This window comes from Colobus angolensis, unplaced genomic scaffold, assembly GCF_000951035.1.
Source record: "Colobus angolensis palliatus isolate OR3802 unplaced genomic scaffold, Cang.pa_1.0 Scaffold285, whole genome shotgun sequence".
Classification (NCBI taxonomy): Eukaryota; Metazoa; Chordata; class Mammalia; order Primates; family Cercopithecidae; genus Colobus; species Colobus angolensis.
The window spans coordinates 4,415,158-4,433,534 of NW_012116099.1; the positions used below are offsets into that span (position 1 = coordinate 4,415,158).

The 18,377-nt window shown below is 45.0% G+C and overlaps 1 protein-coding gene across 1 annotated transcript in view; it reads left to right on the top strand.

Moving 5' to 3' along the window:
• The first annotated feature begins 17,895 nt into the window (after positions 1-17,895).
• Positions 17,896-18,377, top strand: part of ISM1 (isthmin 1, angiogenesis inhibitor) — a 33,353-nt gene continuing 32,871 nt past the window's right edge. The window contains exon 1 of the mRNA XM_011948882.1: positions 17,896-17,961. Coding sequence (XP_011804272.1) covers positions 17,896-17,961 — 66 coding nt within the window. The remainder of the gene's footprint in view (positions 17,962-18,377) is intronic.

Genomic DNA, 18,377 nt, shown 5'->3' on the forward strand with positions numbered 1-18,377 from the left:
TTTTTTAGTAGAGACGGGGTTTCACCATGTTAGCCAGGATGGTCTCGATCTCCTGACCTCGTGATCCGCCCATCGCAGCCTCCCAAAGTGCTGGGATTACAGGCTTGAGCCACCGCGCCCGGCCCTCTCTCTCTTTTTTTAAACCATTCCAGGGGAAAGGAGGGAGTGAGACAGAGATTTTAAAAAATGAAGAAAGTAGTGCTGGACCAAGTGATTCATGCCTGTAATCCCAGCACTTTGGGAGGCCAAGGCGGGTGGATCACCTGAGATCAGGAGTTAGAGACCAGCCTGGCCAACATGGTGAAACCCGTGTCTACTGAAAATACAGAGTCAGGTGTGGTGGCACATGCCTGTAATCCCAGCTACTTGGGAGACTGAGGCAGGAGAATCACTTGAACCCGGGAGGCAGAGGTTGCAGTGAGCCAAGATTGCGCCATTGTACTCCAGCCTGGGCAAAAAAATGTGAACCTCCGTCTAAAAAAAAAAGAAAGAAAGAAAGAAAAAAGAAGAGATTTAGAGACAGAAAGAGGGTCTGGGTCTGCAATTTCTTGTTCTTCTGTGAAGTGAACTTTTCAACTTACCAAAAACACAGCATCAGGAAATGTTGTGTCTTTAAGGGTCAGCGTGTCCCTTCCTGACCCCTGATTCACGTCTGCCCATCTGATGAAGTTATCAGTACTTGTAACCTGTACAGGTCAGGAGGGTTCCAATGACCCAGGACACCTTTGCCGGATGCCGTGGCTGAAACCACAGCATTTTGGCAGCAAAGTGAGGGGTGTGTGTGTGTGTGTGTGTGTGTGTGTGTGTGTGTGTGTAGGTAGGAGGAGCAACTTAAAAGAGAGACTTTAGCATGAGGGATAATTATTTTTCAAAACCCACCATCCAGGCCTCTGTAGGCAATATTTTGAATTCAAAATGACTTTCAGCCAAGTTGTGTTTGCACCTGGGAACTGTGAGAAGTATTGAAAGCTTCATAAAGGAGATGAAACCTGACCACGACAGGAAGTGACTTACAGCCCCGGAGGCTCAGATATATTGACATAAGGTAGTGAAGTAGGAAAGAATTACGGTTTTCAAAAAGAAGTAGGATCTTGGTTTCTCTTTTATCTCAGTATGATGTGTGTGTCCTAGAACAAAATCCTCTAACCACAGTGCAAAAGTGACATTCATGCAAGAGGAGTGGTCTTAAATCCCTTGCCTTTGTGGGTCTGATCCAGAGGAAAGTCAGAATTTCCTCTATGACTTGTTCATCGTGTGTCAGTATTGTGGTTTCCAAGTGCTGTGCAAACCTGATTTTCCAAGTTCAGGTGGGCTATGTGGGTGATGGCAGCATCCAAAAGTGCAGAAGAAATGAACTAGAGCCAGGGAGTTGCTTGGAGACTGAGGTTGTGGCTGCCCGATTCACAGTAGTACATTTCTTTGTGTGTCAGATTGTCAGATATTCTTACTCTCTAGCATTTCTTAACTTGATTCTTCTTTATGAACATTTCTTGTTGCTCCACTTGAAGCAACAAGGGGTCTGATATCCAGCAGCAGGTGATTATCCAAAAAGCTGAGTGTGAACTGCATTGCTGGTGTGTAAACTGTCTTGGAAGAACCATGTCACTGGAAAATTTGATATTATTTTGAAAAGATGATGGGCCTTAGCAGGGAGATGTCTCCACTCCAGAGGAAGCTATTTTTTTAATGCAACACCTTGCCTGACATAACTGCTTCAAGATCAGTCTCAGGAGAATCTTGAGTTTAGCGAAAGCATACTGCATCATTTCCCAGCAAGTGATTTCATAATAAATAAAACCATTGAATTTTACCTCTTGAGCCAGGCCTCATATTACTAATTTCTACCAGTGTTCTTCACATGTACCCAGAGTGAAATGTGCCAAATTTGTTTTCCCCTTTCAGTTCACTTCTTTTCCTCTCCTTCGTCCGAAACCCAGTGTTAGAGGGACAGTTTGAAACAACTTGAAGGGATGGCACATGATGACTTTTGAGACTCTTCCCTTGATCCCCAGATGTTTCCGTGTTCTGCATGACCTGCCATTTAGGGGTGAGGCGGGGAAGCCAGTGGAATAAATATATTTCTATCTGCAAAACCGAGCACTGGCTTTGAATTAACACGAAAGGACAAATGGGAAGCGAGGTGAAAGTATATGATGTAAGAGAGTTGATCAACATGAAAATACTGGTAAAAAGCACTGTGACTTCTTAAGCTGCTTGTACAGGAGAAAAAGCTGTTTATGTTTAGGTAAGATAGGCTAAACATCATGGGCCAAGTCCAGGCCCCACGTACATGTGGTCAGCTCAGGAGCCCTGCAAAGAACCTGTTGCCTTTATCCAAATATTACTCATTGCTGGGTGGATTTTTTAGGATGATTTAATAAAATAAGGACACAAAGACCTGGGTAGGAAAAAGCCAAATCTCACAGGAATCAGGGTTCCTAATGATCTTCTGTTCTCCCCACCACTGAAAGGTACTGAAAACAGGCAGGAGGGAGATCAGTTGCGAGCCTGCCCATTTCACAGATGGACCAGGGCTGCGGAGCTGGTGCAGCCATTCCAGGCCAGCCTCCCCTGCCTCCCACCCCTAGTTCTGCCAGTAGACCACTGCCTCCAGACGTGAAACGCGGGCAGGCCAGCTGGAACCCTTCCGTGCCCCGGGTGGACAGACACGGCAGGACCACACGGAGTCCATTCTTCTCCAGCAAAGTAGTGATGTGTTCCAGGCAGAAACCCAATTGAGGATGTTTTGGCCCAAAGGGAACATTTACAACCAAATTATACACCTCGGAAAATAAACGAGCTTTCATTTTGGAAGGAAACCCTGCCAGGCTCTTTATTATTTGCACCACAGTCATAAAGTTGGTTTTAATCTCTGTAGTGGAATGCTGCTGAATTGGCCAACTGGCAGGCTCTGGTCGCTTGAGTGGGGACCACTTTGCCTTTCATAACACACAATGGGAAGCAAAGGGGAGTACTTCTCCTGAACCATTTTTGTCAGCCTCCATCATTTTTTGTTTTGTTTTGTTTCCTGGCATGTTCATTACAACTTTAAAGCAGACTCCTTTCTGCATTCTCTTTTCCTTTTTTCTCATTTGCAAAAATTCCTGGGGCCTTCCAGAGAAAGGCTTAATGTAATGTTTCCTTTCCAAATTGATGAAAATCCAGGAGGAGGCCCAAGAAAGTCTATAATGGATTTCCATTGATCACTTCCAAGGGAACTGGATATAAAAGCTCACAGTGAACAGAAGGGAAGAGCTATCAAGCATGTTCTCTTTTTCTACCTTAACAAAGGAATCTGGAGATGGAAAACTGCTGGTAGTCTGCTGCCAGGGTTCATGCCACGAAACGAACACGTTGATAGGGTAGCCAGGAGGCTTAGGATTTCTGGGATGGCCTGGGTTCCAAATATTTTATACCATCATCAGATTACACACTGGGTACTGTGTCCAATTTTAGGTTTGGAATAAAGAGGGCCCCTACTAGCTTTCAAGGATGTGGCTGGTGCTTTCAGTTAGGAAACTCCTTTGATAAGGCTCAGAGTCGATTCAGCTTGCAGAGCATTTCACATGTACTGAAGATGTGAGAATGAAGTCCTTAGGGGTATATGGAGTTTTAGCAAACAGAGCGGGAAAGGAGTGAGTAATGGGCAAGCTTTGGTCCTCATTGATTGGGCAAACCATGACAACACAGTTAAGCAGGCCAAGCCGCTTCCAAAACCTGCTGCACACTGGAATCGCCTAGGGATCTTTTTAAGGTCCTGGTGCCTGGACCCTTCCCCAAACTCCCTGTCTGATTTATGTGGTTTGGGATGTGAGTGAGGCATCAGGAGGTACACTTGGGAACCCCTGCTGTGGACTGTAAGCTCCATGAGGGTAAGATTAATGTCTATCTTGCTCCCTATTGTATTTCCAGTCTTTGGAATGGAGTAATCGGCTCTCAGTAATTACATATTGAATGAATAAATGAATACATGCCCTGCAGCTCATCTGCCCACACACCATCAAAATGAATCCCAGCTGATTAGGTGATTTCAGCCTTTAAGTATGTTGGGTGGTTTAGGATGAGTGTGGTTTACATTCTAGATCTCCTTTGCCCCCATCTATTTTACCCTCTGCTTCTCCCTACTGAAAACATCCTGAGAATTATTTTATCATCTCTTCATAGGCCACTTTTAATATTCATGACCTGGAAATTTTATAACTTATGACCATTGATTGCTTTGTATTTTCCATAAGTCAGGAATAGCTGTTCTGCTCCTTGGATTTCTGCCTCCCTCCCTATAATACTTTAATTATTCAGAGATCAACCCAGTCATTTTTTGGCCAGCAAAGCACTGGGGATTTCTTTCACCTAGTAATTGAATGGCGAGCACTTGTCCTCTCCTTCTGATGTTGAAGGTTTTCACTCCCCGCTCCCTGTCTCCATTCCATCTAACCCCCCTTCCACAGACATCAAATTCTGGCAGTGGATAAGTCAGCTTTTATTGTAAAAATGTTTATGGAGACTGTCAGTTCTTAACCTTCAAACTGAACCATGCTGTTTGTATTTTTCCAAGTGATGGAGAGTGTGAAGGACTAATGAAAATGGAGCGTGAAGAGATCAAACATGCGTCGTGGAATCTCTGTTCAAAACCCAGAATGGGAGAAATTCCACTTTGCGGGGGAAGGCAGAATTCTGGGGATGGGATCCTCTGTGAGTTGGACTTACGGCCTGAGATCATGATCTGGCATGAGAGAAAGTGAGGTACAGGGAGCAAGGGGACCAGCATGGTATGTGGGAGGTAGAGATCATGAGACTTTCTCTTTGGCGACGCTAGAGCTAGAAATATATTTCCTTTGGTTGGAGAGCAAGCAAGAGTTGTAACAGACTCTATCTTCTGACCTTCTCGAGCCTGCTTTCAAAAGTCAGGATTTTGAAAGAAGCCATTCATAAGTTTGTACAGCGTGCCATGTTGGAGAACTTTTTGCTTACCGTGTGACTTTTCTGTACACCACTCGGGAGGGTGAGCACTTAGAACTTGGAGCCGAACTCTTAGTAACTGAATACCCAGGACTCTGGTTAAAAATGGGTTTGGCTCTACCTAAAATGTCAATCTGTATATCTGCAGACTTGGGGAGTAAGTGGGAGAGTCTAGGCTGAAGCAAGCAAATGGCATATTCACAGGGTGAGGTATAAATTTGCTGGAGGAAAGCAAAGCTCTGGTTGCTACATGAGCTTTCCAGTTGAGGGGTGTGAGATTTCTCTGAAAAGAGCATTTTCTTGAGTTAGATTCTTGGCAGCAGTTGGCCCTGTCTATGGAGCCTTAAGACACAAGAGTGTGAATGGATCCCTCAGGCCTTTTTTCTGGAAGATGTCCCTGGAAGAACAAGGAGCAAGCGCACAGGGGAGATGGTGAATGAATGCAGCTCAGGAAGTTATGCTTTTTCCTTGGAGTAGGGACTCTTTGGCTTTGATGATGGCTGCAGTGTATATGCTGGGAACAAATAGATTGTCCTTCTTCACCTTCATACATGAATCATTGCTTTAATCAGGAAAACTACAGGTTAGGTGTTGGATGGTCTGAGATTTATCTTTGCTGATGGGTTCATCGTGGGGAGGCTTTTGCTGCATCCGGGAGCTCTTCAGTTTAAAGGGGCACCATCTTGGCCTGGTGCAGTGGCTCACACCTGTAATCCCAGCACTTTGGGACACCAAGGCGGGTGGATCATTTGAGGTCTGGAGTTCGAGACCAGCCTGACCAACATGGTGAAACCCCATCTTTACTAAAAATACAAAAAAAATTAGCCGGGTGTGGTGGCATGCACCTGTAGTGCCAGCTACTCAGGAGACTGAGGCAGGAGAATGGCGTGAACCCGGGAGGCGGAGCTTGCAGTGAGCCAAGATCACGACACTTGCGCTCTAGCCTGGGTGACAGAGTGAGACTCTGTCTCAAAAGAAAAGAGGAGCCATCTTAAAACCATGATAATAGTAATTTGGCCTTTGGGGCAACTGAAGGAAACTGTTTTTCTCCTCTTTCACTTGTCTCTCACCTTCTGTCTTCCCGCTTATCTCATTTACTGACGCATAATTTCTCCTCTCTTAGGCCCACCTGGGGTCCCCAGCCCCCCTCTCAGATCTTGTTTAATCTTCTGCCAGACCTCTGAGCTAGAAAAGTTTATCTCATCCGGTAGCCAATCTGAAACCAACCTGTCCTTCCCCATGGACCTGTGTGGCTTAATTAGAGACAGACACAGTGAGGGAGAAATCAGTTGGAGGCCTGTTGCTGCCCCGTTTGGGGTACTTGCTACCCAAGCAGGCCTGGCAAAGCTAGCATTTATTGACGCAGGGAAAAGCAGGAAGGAACCAAGTCTCACAGTTCACCCTCCATCTTCGGGGTTTTTGATCTTCTCACCCTGCGTGTTGATCTCTTATGTCACTTGCTCAGTGGAAAGCTTCCTTCACCCAGGGACCCGGAGGGTGAGGAGCTCTGCCTTCCCTCATGGTGTTATCGTAGGGGCATCCCTGAGGAGTGGGTGACCACTCAGAGGGTGTCCCCAGGCTGGATAGGATGCCTTGGAGCTCATTCGCTGTTGATCTGATTATGCTTTTCCAAGATAAAAGTGCATTCTTTGAGAGTCCTGTGTTTGCTGGAAAGCATCTCCCTTTGCCAAGGTACCGTTCAGAATGATCACTCCTTACCAGCCACTGTTCCTCACCTTCTTCTGGTGAGAGCAGAGGTTCTCAGGTGTGAGCCTGGAGGGAATCACCAGGAGGCCTTGCTCAAACACTCGCTGCTGGGCCCCACCCCAGAAGCTCTGATTCCACAGGGGATGGGACCCGAGAATCAGCATTTTAAACACGTTTCCAGGTGATTCCAACACTGCTGGCCTGGGACCCCCATTTTGAGAACACATGAACTAAATTAATAACTCAGTATTATAATCAGTTTTTCTGTGAGCTCAGTTAGGAAACGATGGGCTAGTTCAGATATCTTAAAATTTTAAAAAAAAAAGCTAAAATTAAAATAACACATACACATCCACATCCGTGTATATATAAATATATGTGTATGTTTATACACACATGTAAAAACACACTTATAAATGTCTATTTATGGGCTGGGCACAGTGGCTCATGCCTGTAATCCCAGCACCTTGGGAGGCCGAGGCGGGTGGATCACTTGAGGTCAGAAATTCAAGACCAGCCTGGCCAACATGGCGAAACCCCATTGTCTCTACTTAAAAAAAAAAAAATGCAAAAATTAGGCATAGTGGCACATGCCTGTAATCCCAGCTACTCAGGAGACTGAGGCAGGAGAATCACCTGAACCCAGGAGGCGGAGGTTACAGTGAGCCAAGATCACGTCTCTGCACCCCAGCCTGGGCAACAGAACAAAGCTCTGTCTCAAAAATAAATAAATTAATTAATTAATTAAATGTGTATTTATGTCTGCAAATATATATGTATATTTATATAACCATATATGTATACTTTATATATGTGTATATATAAGTATAAACAGATGTACATACAAATAGAAAATCTTTGAATTCATAGTTGACTTTGAAGAAAAGCAAGCAGATTCAGAAAATTCAGAATCAGAACTGAATTCAAGCGAGCAAAATATCTGCCCCTGGCATCTCCTGCTGAGCCCCATTTCTGCACCTGCTTCCTAGACCCCTGCTGCTCTCTGTTGCTCTGCCAGGGCTGCTCCTAATGCACTTGCTGGGAGCTCAGTGGTGACTTGGTCACAGGCAGGTGGCAGGAGCTGTTGGTACATCCAGCACAGTCTCTATATTATCTCTCTGGGCAAAGGGAGAAGCTGCGTACTGCCCATGATATCACTCAGAGGCAGATGACTGTGCCATCCTGTGCCAGGACTCAGGGTCACCACACAAGTAAGGGCTAAAACAGGAGCGGAGCCAGCGAGAACTTTTCTACCTCTCCCAGAGCTGCTTCTCATCCTCCCACATCCCAGAATCCAAACATGGTTCCAGAGATGTAGGAGGAGTCAACTGTGGCCACACTTACTGGGCATTGAAATCCTGTTTGTCATTCCTTCCTTTTCCATCTATTCATTGTCCCTTCCATTCGTTCAGAGAGCATTTAGTGAGGTCCTACTCTGTACTGGGCTCCAGGCCAAGTCCTGAGGCACAGAAGTGACAGAACAGACACAGTCCCTGCCTTGTGGTTCTGACATCATGGTAGGGGCCACAACAAAGAAGACAGCCCATAAATAGAATAATTGCAGCTAATAAATACTACAAATGAAATAAGCAGAACGACAGAGGGAAGCTTTTAAAGGTTAGGAAAGAACGCTGGTTATATAAGATGATCAGGGAAGTCCTCGCTCTCTGCAGGTGACATTTAAGCTGAGACCTGAAGGATAGAAGAGAGAATGATGGCAGCCTGGACTAGGACAGTGGCAGAGGAATTGGAAAAATGGATAAAAAATGCTCTGTTTGTTGTTAGCAAGTATTAAAGGACTTGAAGATGTTAACGTGGCTAATATAATTTACCCCATTGTACAGTTGAGTTTACAGTTCAGTCATTATTTGTGTGTGACTGTTCGGCCAGAAACTGGACAAAAATGAGTAAATGTCTAATAATGTGTAGAAAAAGAAAAGAAGTATGTATATGGTAGAGAAGTAATGAGGAGCAAAGAGGGATTAACTCTGCTGAAGATCAGGGAAGGTTTACAGAGAAGGCAGTATCAGGGAAGGTTTACAGAGAAGGCAGTATCTAAGTAGGGTTTTAAAGGATGCATAGGAGTTTTCTATACAGATAAGGGAAGGAAAGACTTTGCAGGTAGAGTAGACAGAAAGAAGTGTGACACTAGAGCATCTCTTAGCACTTATAAGCCTCTATATGAATTACAACAAGTCATTCCCCCTGGGAAGACAGTACCCCTTCCTCCAGTCCAAACTTCAACCATTACTTGCCCCCTCACCAGACATCTTTGCAGCATGCACAAATTGTACAATGTACATGGCATGGTAGACCTAAGTGAAACTACAAGGAGTCCACTGTGCCCATGCCTATCAGGCTTTGAAATCTTGTTTGTTCATCCAGCCCGCCAACCAGCTATTCATTCATTCAAAGGATATTTAGTAAAGTTCCTGAGGTTTTTTTGGTGTGACTGCAGTTATAAAGAGGGAAAGACAGTTTGTAATTTAGTCATGGAAAACCATGAAGATCCACCAGGCAATGACACTCAAGCAGCCAGTAGGAGAGCATCAGGCTGAGAGTTCGAAACCCTGTGTCCTGGGCCCTGGCTCATGTGCCACCCTCCTCTTCAAAGATTCTCTAGAGGTCAGGTGCAGTGGCTCACGCCTGTAATCCCAGCACTTTGGGAGGCCGAGGTGGGCAGATCACCTGAGGTCAGGAGTTTGAGACCAGCCTGGCCAACATGGTAAAACCCCATTTTTACTAAAAACACAAAAATTAGCCAGGTGTGGGAGTGGGTGCCTGTAATCCCAGCTACTCAGGAGACTGAGACAGGAGAATCACTTGAATCCAGGAGGTGGAGGCTACAGTGAGCCAAGATTGCACCATCACACTCCAGCCTGGGCAATAGAGTAAGACTCCATCTCAAAAAAAAAAAAAAAATCCTCTAGATTATGCTTTGTAAAAATGGAGAGTTGGGTTCCAAAACCCATCTTGTGCCCTCCCCCCACCAGGCAGGTCCGACCTGACTATTCTTAGACTAGTTGTATTTTAAGAGGGGATCATGGGATCATGGAGATTAAATGGCTTCAAAATCAATGACTGAAACACTGACTGCTCCTTCCATCCTCAACGTGGACCTTTTTGGAGAGGAGGGCACTTGGTGGTGTTGGTCCTTTCTCTGCATTCTGAGCACTCTCTTTACACTGAGGTTGTTAGAAGAGGTATTCACTCTCCCTAGCAGCTGCAGCCCACACAGGCTGCCTTTTGTTGTCTCTGCTGGTCCAGCTTTAAAGCGTCTCTGGAGTCAGCCAGAATTCACACACCTCTAGTACGTATGAGCCAGGTGACTTTGGCAGGATTCCAAACCCCAGTTTTCTCATCTGTACAATGGGGATGATGATAATTATATCCACCCAGTGGGAAGCTTTGAGAGCCAATTGGTAGAAGTGATACATAAAAGTGTTTGGGCAGGGCTGGCACAGAGAAGACATTTGAAAAAGGTGGAGGAGGTGGAGGGGTGGCTGTTACTAGGGAAGATAGGAGCTGGGCCTGAGGGGAAAAGCAGTGAAGAGAAAATATGACAGTGTGAGAGTGAGTGTTAGAAAAGGCTAATGAGAGAAGGGAATAATACAGAGGAGAAAAGAAGTGTCTTTACCACACAGATGCTACCCATTTTACAGGTGAGAAAGCTCGAGCTGCAGGGAAATAACGTGCTCAACGTGAAGCTCCTCTTTTTTCAAACACTATATTTTCCTGTGTGCCTTATTGGTTGGAAAATAAAGTAACAGTAACAGAGAAGCTTGGCTTCTTTAAGAGAGTATCAGCCAGGCGCAATGGCTCATGCCTGTAATCCCAGCATTTGGGGAGGCCAAGGTGGGAGGATCACCTGAGGTCAGGAGTTCGAGACCAGTCTGGCCAACATGGTGAAACCCTGTCTCTACTAAAAATACAAAAAAAATTAGCCAAGCGTGGTAGTGGATGCCTGTAATCTCAGCTACTCGGGAGGCTGAGGTGGGAGAATCACCTGAACCCGGGAGGCGAAGGTTGCAGGGACTGGCCCTCTGTGTCTTACTTCCTCAGTTCTCTGCCTCATCTGACCCACTGAATAGCTCTCATGTTTACATAGCGTACTATGTGCCATTTCATTCCTAACTTCTCCCCTCTTGAATTCGTGATAATCCATTATTTTTGGCATCACTATATCTATGGGTTTTGTTGACGAGAACTGATTAACCCTAAAAAGCCATTACACTGCACAAGTAAAGCAGTGTTGGGCTGCACTGTTATCTAGATGTGTATTTTCCTAAAAAAAAAGAAAAAAGAAAAAAAAGAAAAATGAGGCTAGGACTTCCTCTACCAAACCAAGTCAGGGAGCAGAGTTGAGAATTAAATCCACAGTATGCTGCAGGCCAGTGTTCTTGAGCCAGTCCTCTGAGAACTGTTATTCCGGAGCCGAGCAGCATTTAGGGGAGGCCAGGGAATTCAAAGTGGCTGCAGACTCTCTTGTTCTAGCCAGCTCCAGGGTGGAAATTAGGACAGCACCGTATGGTGAAAGGAGCAAGGATTTTGTAGCCTACTTACTATCTAGGGGCCTCTCAGCCTTAATTTCCTCATCTGTGGAACAGGGGAACTCATGTCTACCTCACGTGGATGTCATGAGACCAGATTTAATGTATGGTGCCTGGAATAGGTGATATTATAGCTGTTATTTCTCCCAAGCATGTCTGTGTCCCCCAGATGTTCTATTTACCTCTCTCAATCCACTTTCCACCTTTCTCCACCCTATTTATTTCTTGGGCATATGATCTGAGTGTATTACATCAACAGGCTCCCTTGCTGTCTGGCTTCTGATTGGGTTTGGCCAGTGCTAGGCATGGCAGGAAATGAACGCCCACCTTACCTCCAACCCCACAACTCTCCCTTTCCCTTTAGTTAACAGTAGCCTCTCCCTGTCCTTGCATCTTCAGGCCTGGAGATGTGAGCTCTCCCTGGCTTTACTGACCCTGAATACTAGAGCATTCTTGATGGTTTCTGGTCACTTTGTCCAGATATGTTAAATTGTCCCTTTATTAAGCTCTCCTTAGTTATCCACTTGGAGGGTGCCATTCATCCCCTGCTCAGACTCAAACTGATACATCCTAATATTATGATGTTTATACTGAGGAGAATAGCAAACGTATTCTGTGTTGAATATCTCCTCCTTCATGACAACATCCCAAAAGAAAGCCTCTGAGAACTTGTGATTCTCTTTTCTCAAATCTCAGTTAACTGAGGTTCTCATGGTAGAATTCTCACTGGTGAGAACAACACTGGGAGGAGCTTTGTTTCTCTAGGATCAGAGTAGGGAATTGTATGGGGGGAAAATGAAATGGTCGACAGGAGTTTGGGTGCCTTCTGGTGCATGGCCTTCTGTTCTCCCCATAAGGACCCTCATAGGAGGAGAAATGCAAGGGAAGTGCTGCTCACAAGCCATGGTTCTCCATACTGGTTCTGGCTTGTCAATGCATTAGACCAACATCCAGATAGGAGTCTCTTAGAGAAAGTGAGAGAGCATTACATGGTAATGTTAAAGACCTTATAGATGGTGAGCTGTGGTATCATAATTAGGAATCTGGGCTGGGCGCAGTGACTCACGCCTGTAATCCCAACACTTTGGGAGGCCGAGGCAGGTGGATCACCTGAGGTCAGGAGTTCAAGACCAGCCTGGCCAACATGGTGAAACCCCATCTCTACTAAAAATACAAAAATTAGCCAGGCATAATGGTATGCGCCTGTAGTCCCAGCTACTTGGGAGGCTGAGGCAGGAGAATTGCTTGAACCTGGGGGTCAGAGGTTATAGTGAGCCGAGATCATGCCACTGCACTCCAGCCTGGGCGACAGAGTGAGACTCCATCTCAAAAAAAAAAAAAAAGAAAGAAAGGAATCTGGATAATTTTACTTCCTTACATTGAAAACTTTCACTCCTTCAGAATTTCTCAGTTTCTACTTTGCATTTTACATGGATATAAGCATTTCTTAACTTCCCTTCTGTAAATCTAAATTAGAAGACAAAAACCTGTTCAAATAAAATTTTCATAATATTAAAAATGTGAATCTCATACAAATAAAGAACAAGAACATGTCAACTACTTAACTAAATGAATGAAAGAACAAGGGAGATGCTATATGCCATGTCAGAGCATTTGAGAAACAGATATTTATAAAGTTAGTGGGGAAAATGATGATGAAGTAAATGTGTAAACATAAATTTAAGACTGATTAATGTCTTGTAGAGCCACAAAACAGTTAGCATTGAGTTATTGTTTCTACTAGACAAAAGCATTTCTGTATCTACAGAATGAAAATCTACAAGCCAGCATGTAACTTTTAGTCTGGGCCCTAATCAATAGTAAATAATAAGCCAGGTGAAGATACATGCTCCTACAGAATTAAATGCTTTGGGGCAGGCCTGTGCCCCAGTACGAAGTGATGAACTTGCAGTCATCTTTTTGCTTCACTTCCAAGTTCTGGGAAAGTTGTCTTAACCAGCCATGTGCTATTGGCACTGTCTCACCGTCACACAGTACCTGGTACATAATAAATATCGATGAAGTGTTTGTTGAATGAATCCATGAATAGAGCTAACAGCCCAGCTTCCTACAGAGAAAGGTTAGCTAAGCTAAGTCAGGAGCCCACAATTGCATCAGCTGCCAGTTTTCCAAGCAGGAATCACACCATTTCCCTAGAGAAGAACAGAACAGCAGTCCAAACAGGAACAATCTGTACAGGCAGGTGGGAAAGAGAACAGGTGCCGGTGGCAGGAGCTTTCTCTTCACTTCTGGCCGTACGTGGCCTATGACAGCTCTATAATTGTTTCACAGTGTCGGGGAGGTCCTGTTAATAAGTGGGCATTACTAGTTTCTAGTAGCACACAGAGCTGTACAGGTGCATCATGAAAGCACAGAGGAGAACTGTTAAGTCTCAGCTTCGAGTCTTTGAAAAACTGGCAATGCAGCTATTACCAAAAGAGCACCTGTCGGTGAAGAAAGTAGTTGGCAGGACTTTGGAATTTTCTAACAGGTTTTACCCAGCTTTGAGCTAACAGGTAGAAGGATAGAGAGAAAGGAGAAGATGTTCTAGTCATTGTAGATAGAATCTACGTTTCATGCATTTGTGAACCACTGGATTTTTATTTAATCTCCCCACCCTCAATTTGATGTTTTCCGCATTTGGAATAAAGTGGAGTTTTTCTCTGAAATTAGTGTGAAATAATTTCTCCAGAACAAGTGTCTCTTTAGGATTCCATTCCAAGGAGGTCAGAGCTGAATAGAGTGAGAGCCTTTCTGTAACTCTCATTCTACCTCACCATGGTCATTTTACAGAAGAAATAAATCAAGGTCCTATATCAGTCAACTTTTACTGTGTAACAAACCACACTGGGTTCACTAGCTTAAACCCACAAGGATTTATTATTTCTCATGAGTCTCCGGGTCAGCAGGGTAGCTCTCATAGCCTGGGTAGGCTCAGCCAGGACTGGATGGTCTAGGGTGGTCTCCATCTGAGTGACTGGCCATTGGGCAGACTGGTGAATCTGGGATAAATTATCTCTGCTGCACACATCTCTCACCATTCAACAGGCTAGCTTGGCCTTCTTCACTGAATGTTCTACGCATTCCAAAGAGCAAAAAGAATAGGCAATCCTGAGGCACAAGTGCTTTTCAAGTCTCTGTTAACTGTTGTCCCTTTGGCCGCAGTAAGAAGCTCAAAGAAGGCCGGGCACAGTGGCTCATACCTGTAATCCCAGCATTTTGGGAGGCTGAGGTGGGTGGATCACCTGAGGTCAGGAGTTCAAGACCAGCCTGGCCAACATAGTGAAACCCCATCTCTACTAAAAATACAAAAAATTAGCCGGTATGGTGGCGTGCACCTGTAATCCCAGCGACTCTGGGGGCTGAGGCAGGAGAATTGCTTGAACCCAGAAGGCAGAGGTTGCAATGAGCTGAGATCATGCCATTGCACTCCAGCCTGGGCAACAAGAGCAAAACTCTGTCTCAAAAAAAAAGAAGAAGCTCAAAGAGTGTGGAAGCAACTACCCGAGGCGTGGATCTTTAGAGAAAGGAAGAATTCGTGGACATTTTTGCCAACCAGTCTACCGTAAGTGCAAAGGTGCAATAACTTACCAAAGCTCACAAAACAGGAAGAGGCAATGCTGGGACCCAGACCCGGACCTTGAAACTCCCATCCCTGGTCTTTTCCACAGTACACTGAGCCCTTTTCAGGATTCCAAGGTTAAGGTCCAATGACCTTTGAAACCCATTTTAGAAGTACTTGGAGCAGAGAGATTAGCAATAGGTTTCAACGAGGGTTCTTAACTTTAGTGTTGAGAAGAATCCATCTCCTTAACTAGGATAATAACTTGGCAAGGGTCCCCAGGCCACCCCTACCCCAGACCTCAGCTTCTGAACTCTGCCATCCATGTTCTTTGGCTTAACTTCTAGGTTCTCCCTCTCACCAACAGAACTCCAACCTTGGATCACCTCATTCCATGTGGGGAAGACACAGAATCACTGCAGGAGGTGTTTGCCTTCTGGTGTCCTGTTCAACACCCTTGCCCTTTGGTTGCAGGAGGACTTAGATACTTGGGCCTTTTAGGTGCACTAATGATCCGGTGCCTCTTCAAATTGGGTCCTGGAAAACGAATCCTAGACAGTTACCACTCTCTCTTCTTTGCCAGTAATGGAGAAAGCACAACTTGGAAAATCACTGGTAATCCAAACTCACTAAATATTTGCTCAAAATTTGACTTAAAGGGGTGGCTGAGCTCTAACAGGGCTGAAGAGCAGGGACGGAAGCCCCCTGGTGGCCACTGGTGGCCTGGCCTTTATAGCCCTCAGCTGGTTAGCTGTAGCCTGGAAGACTAATAGAAAGCCCGGCCCTTAACTGGATGCTGAGGATGGCTGGCCTCACACCGCAAGAGCTTTATTAAAGTGGTTCTGGAAAATATGATTTCTCCATCTCCCTACATTTGCAGGGATGTTTTGGGCGATGTGGGAAGGGTTTGTTTTTCTTTTTCTTTCTTTCTTTCTTTTTTTTTTTCCGGCCAAACTCACTTTCCACTCTTGTACTCTGCTTCTTACATGTTTTCTTAGACTTGAAAGAATAATTTCTCCTTCATTTCAGTTCATTCTTTAGCCTAACAGAACATAAAAGAAATTGGTCCTGGAAAAGCTACCACTCTGTTTTCTTTGCCAGCAATGGAGAAAGCACAACTTGAAAAAAATTCACCAATAATCTGCACATTTTCAAGATCAAAGCAGTTTACAGAAGTATTCAAGACAAACCAGTGAAGTGTTGATCTCCATTTTGTCAGCCGGCCCCAAGAAGCTTCAATGAGGAGAGATGCACAGGGATGGGTGGCCTCTCCACCGCAAAGCCAGCTCCCTGCCCAAATGCAAAGAATTGCCCATTCTTCATTTCTTCTAAAGCCTGAGATAATAAACGAGGTCACTGCCAAGCTCTAAAATAAACATCGTTATGACACATTCTGCCACCATAACTAGGGATTCCTCAGCTATTAGTCAGACCTCGACAGCAGGCTCCATTCCCAAACCAGGACTGAGACCCTCCTGAATTCTTGAGCCATGATGTGCCTGTGCACTAGTCGTCAGAGTCTCCAGCAAAGATTGAAGCATGTGTATGGCCATTTCCCCTCTGCCAGGAATAGTTCCTAAAGGGGCATTGCATTGTCATGCTTGCTATAAAATACGGCCATTGACATTTGCTCTGTTCCTGGTGCCTGAAGGGGAATGATTGCCATCACACACAGGCTTCATGAGAGCAGCAGCTGGTCACCCTTGTTGTCTGTGTCTTCATGGTGCAGTTTCTCTCCAGTGTATCCTAGCTGCCTCTTTCCAACCCTTCTCAGAACAAGCCCCAACAAGCCCCCACCACCCCCTGCTTCCACTCCTAGGATCGTGGTCTCCATCCATCTTCCTGAGCACTAAGAAAAAGTGTGCCCCTTCTAGAAAGCTGATTTTATGGTCTAAAACTCACTTTATTCATTCTCCTGGTTTTCTCATCTTAGGAGTGCTTGCTCCTCAATCGTATTAAAGATAATCAGTGTGCCATTTTCTTCTTTTATCTCTTCAAACAGTAAAACTTTTGCTCTTCCCTTTGAAATACCACTAGTGGCATTCTTAAACTTATTTTTAGACATGTGGGAGTGTTCCAGACAAAATTGATGCTCGACACAGATAAAGCCCTGAGTGTGTTTACCGTGGGTAGAAGAAAATGAGTGTTTGAATGTGGAAGGTGCACAGCCATGTGTCTGGGTGCAGTATGGCTTCCTTTCATCTGGAAAAAGGAAACAAGCATTGTTGATAATAATATGCAGATGTCCAGCTCCAAATGAGGACATATTGCTAATTAGCTATATTGTTAGTTTGTTTTAAGGAGAGAGGCTGTAGTGACATTAATTACAATCTCTGCTGTTTGTTGTTCAAAGTCTATGAGACCAAATGCATTGTAATATCTTCTTTAATATCTTCAGTAGACGATTCCCAGGGTTTTTTTCTTTAGAATCCCACATAAAAGCTACATTAGGGGTAATGAGGCTTGTAGCCTCAGCCTAATTAAAACAAAATCTAACTAGGCCCTGTTACCCAATGATAACTTTAGCCATCATTATCATCAACTAGTACCTATTGGTTGCCCCCTGAGCTTGTGAAATTGGGGGAGGGAGGAGGGAGTTTGGAGACTGAAGATAGGGCCTGTTCTTTGCTTTTCAGAAATTTGCTAGCCAGTCTGCCTCCAAGAAGTCTACCTGGTTGTCTTAATCTGGGAAACAGTTGCCAGTTTTTGCCTTAAAGAGAAAAAGTACTAAACTTTCCTAGACAGCCACAATTTGTCACTGATTTGTGCCTCTTCTGGAGGTTCTAAAAGTGGTGAAATCAACCCTCTTCTTCAGATTCCAGTCCTTGGTTGGTGTTTGCAGAATAGGGCAGGTGGCTATTTGCAGACTGGGACAATGATGCTTAGCACATTTTTTCCAAAAGAGGATGCATCGCCCATTTCCATAGCTTTATCTTTCCCCTATTGTAGTGCTTATCCTAATTTGCCCCGTGGCTTGGATGTCCAAAAACCCTCACTCCCTCTCTTTTGTATTCATCTGCCTGTGTCAAATGACCAGCTGGGAGACTCTGGCCATTCTGACCACTCTGACCCTAGATGTGGCTATGGCCATCCACCTTGGTCACAAACACAGCCACGATGGGCAGCGCCAGCTATGCAGTGGCTGGAGGCAGTGATTGGACATTCCTGGTGTTGGACCAGGATGTACTTAGTATAAAGGACACAAGTGATTGAAACGTGTGGATTTGTCATCTGAGAAAAACTGCACCCCGCCTAAAGATGAGAGGTTTTCTCTTCTCAGTTCACCTCAGCACAGCTTTCCCACGGGCATCCAGGGCCAGCTGATGAGAATGAGGAAGGAGGGATGAGATCCCAGCACCATATAGCTTCAGCAAACCTCCAAGTGCCCCAGAGGATGCCACCAGGGAAGTAGCAGCCTGGTGGACAAGTCGCAGCACAGTATGATAGAGAGCTGTCAGACCAAAGGCTGGTGGGCTGAGACCGTGTGTTGGGCCCGATGTGTATAATATTTAACTCCGTTAGTTCATCTGAAAGCAGCAGGTGTCTCTGATCGTTACTCGCACTGCATCTCAGCTCTGAAACCCTTTGGATCTATAAAC